The sequence below is a fragment of the Aplysia californica genome, unplaced genomic scaffold (assembly GCF_000002075.1).
Source record: "Aplysia californica isolate F4 #8 unplaced genomic scaffold, AplCal3.0 scaffold01747, whole genome shotgun sequence".
Taxonomy (NCBI): Eukaryota; Metazoa; Mollusca; class Gastropoda; order Aplysiida; family Aplysiidae; genus Aplysia; species Aplysia californica.
In genome coordinates this window covers 36,457-38,063 of record NW_004799017.1, presented here as the reverse complement: position 1 = coordinate 38,063, position 1,607 = coordinate 36,457, and the positions used below count along the sequence as shown (strand labels likewise).

Here is a 1,607-nt window from a genome sequence, read left to right as displayed (position 1 = left end):
ACACCCCACACCCCCACACCCCCCCACACACCCACCACACACAAACACACACACACACACACACACACCTGGAGTGTGAGGATGTCCCTGGTAGGTGAGGTGACCATGTTATCAGCGTCCAGTAAGTAGGTCACGGCACGACCGTTGTCCACGCTCACCTGGTACTGCTGGCACAGCACGCTGGACAGGTCTGGTGGAAGTGGCAGTGAGATTGGGAGTTACAATAGAGGTGACAGTTGCAGTGGCATGAGGATGGCAGTGCCAATGAGGGTGGCAATTACAATAGAAGTGGCAGTGGCAGTGGCATGAGGAAGGCAGTGGGGGTATACGGGCCGCCAGATGAACTGAGCAGGACGGCCCAATTTATGACAGATACCGGACTTCAAATGTGATGCGATCGAGAAGAAGAAGAAGAAGAAGAAGAAGAAGCAGTGGGGGTGACAGGTGACAATAGAGTGGCAGTGGAAGTGGCAGTGATAGCGTCATGAAGGTGGCAGTGACAGTGGCAGTTACAGTGACAGTAATAGTTACAATAGAGTGAAAGTAGCAGGTGAGTGACAATGACGGAGAGGGTGACAGTGACAAAACAGTGACATGAGAATGGCAATGTCAAGGGCAATAATGATAAATGAAACGACAATGATAATGACAATAATGATAAATGAAACGACAATTATAATGACCATAATGATAAATGAAATGACAATGACAATTACAATGACAATCTTTATTCATCTGGCAGGGAGAAATTTGTCTTGGTCGTTTACAATGGCAGTAGATGTTACAAAGGTTAGGTGCACTCTCGCATACGCACAACAAGACAGGATATTAGTAAATTTGTGTATGCCTCGTGAAAGGTACCAAATGACGCATTTTGAAGAATCCCATGTTTACCCATTTTTATGTAAAGGAATCATTTCAGAACAATATGCCTGTTTTGTATTTTTAAGATATCTTCAGTAGTTTTTGAGATATGGGGGATTTTATAAGGCATGGTACGGAAACTACGTTTTGAGAAAAACGGCTTTAAAGTTTCCCCTTTGTTTCTGCTTCCAGTAGATAGATCTACGCTTTGAGACGACCTGACAACACATTCGCTACTCACAAACCAACTTTAAAAAGCAGCTAAGATAAAAGAACAGCTTCAAAATGTTTATATTACGTCTGTAAAACAAATTCGCAGCCACATTGAGCAAGAATTTTCAAGAAATTAGATCTAGGTTTGCGCAGGGAAAAAATATGCGATACAATTTGCTCTCCAAAAAGACACAGAGAGAGAAGAGAAAAACCTACATGCAATGTGATTGGGTCGACTTTTTGAATGGACAAGAGAAACCATCCGCAATGTTTACTCGGAAAACCAATTTTCTTACACTGTTTTTGAGACTATGCAATATACCTCGTGTTATAAAACATCTTTAAAAATGTATTTTAAAGTAGAAGAAACTCAAGTACTTGTAAATATCGCTAAAGGAATTGCTAAAGAATCCATTTTAAATGGAACTTAGTTTTTGTCAAAAATTCTATTTTTGACCTTTTGAAGCCTGCTATTAATTTCTGTTCGAGCAAATGCGTCTTTTGGTACCTTTAACCAGGCACGCACCCCC

The 1,607-nt window shown here is 41.4% G+C and overlaps 1 protein-coding gene across 1 annotated transcript in view; it reads right to left on the bottom strand.

Annotated features, from left to right (window-relative positions):
* Positions 1–1,607, bottom strand: part of LOC106013993 — a gene marked incomplete at both ends in the record, with an annotated part of 5,869 nt that overhangs the window by 2,346 nt on the left and 1,916 nt on the right. Inside the window, 1 exon segment of the mRNA XM_013090971.1 lies at positions 69–190. Coding sequence (XP_012946425.1) covers positions 69–190 — 122 coding nt within the window.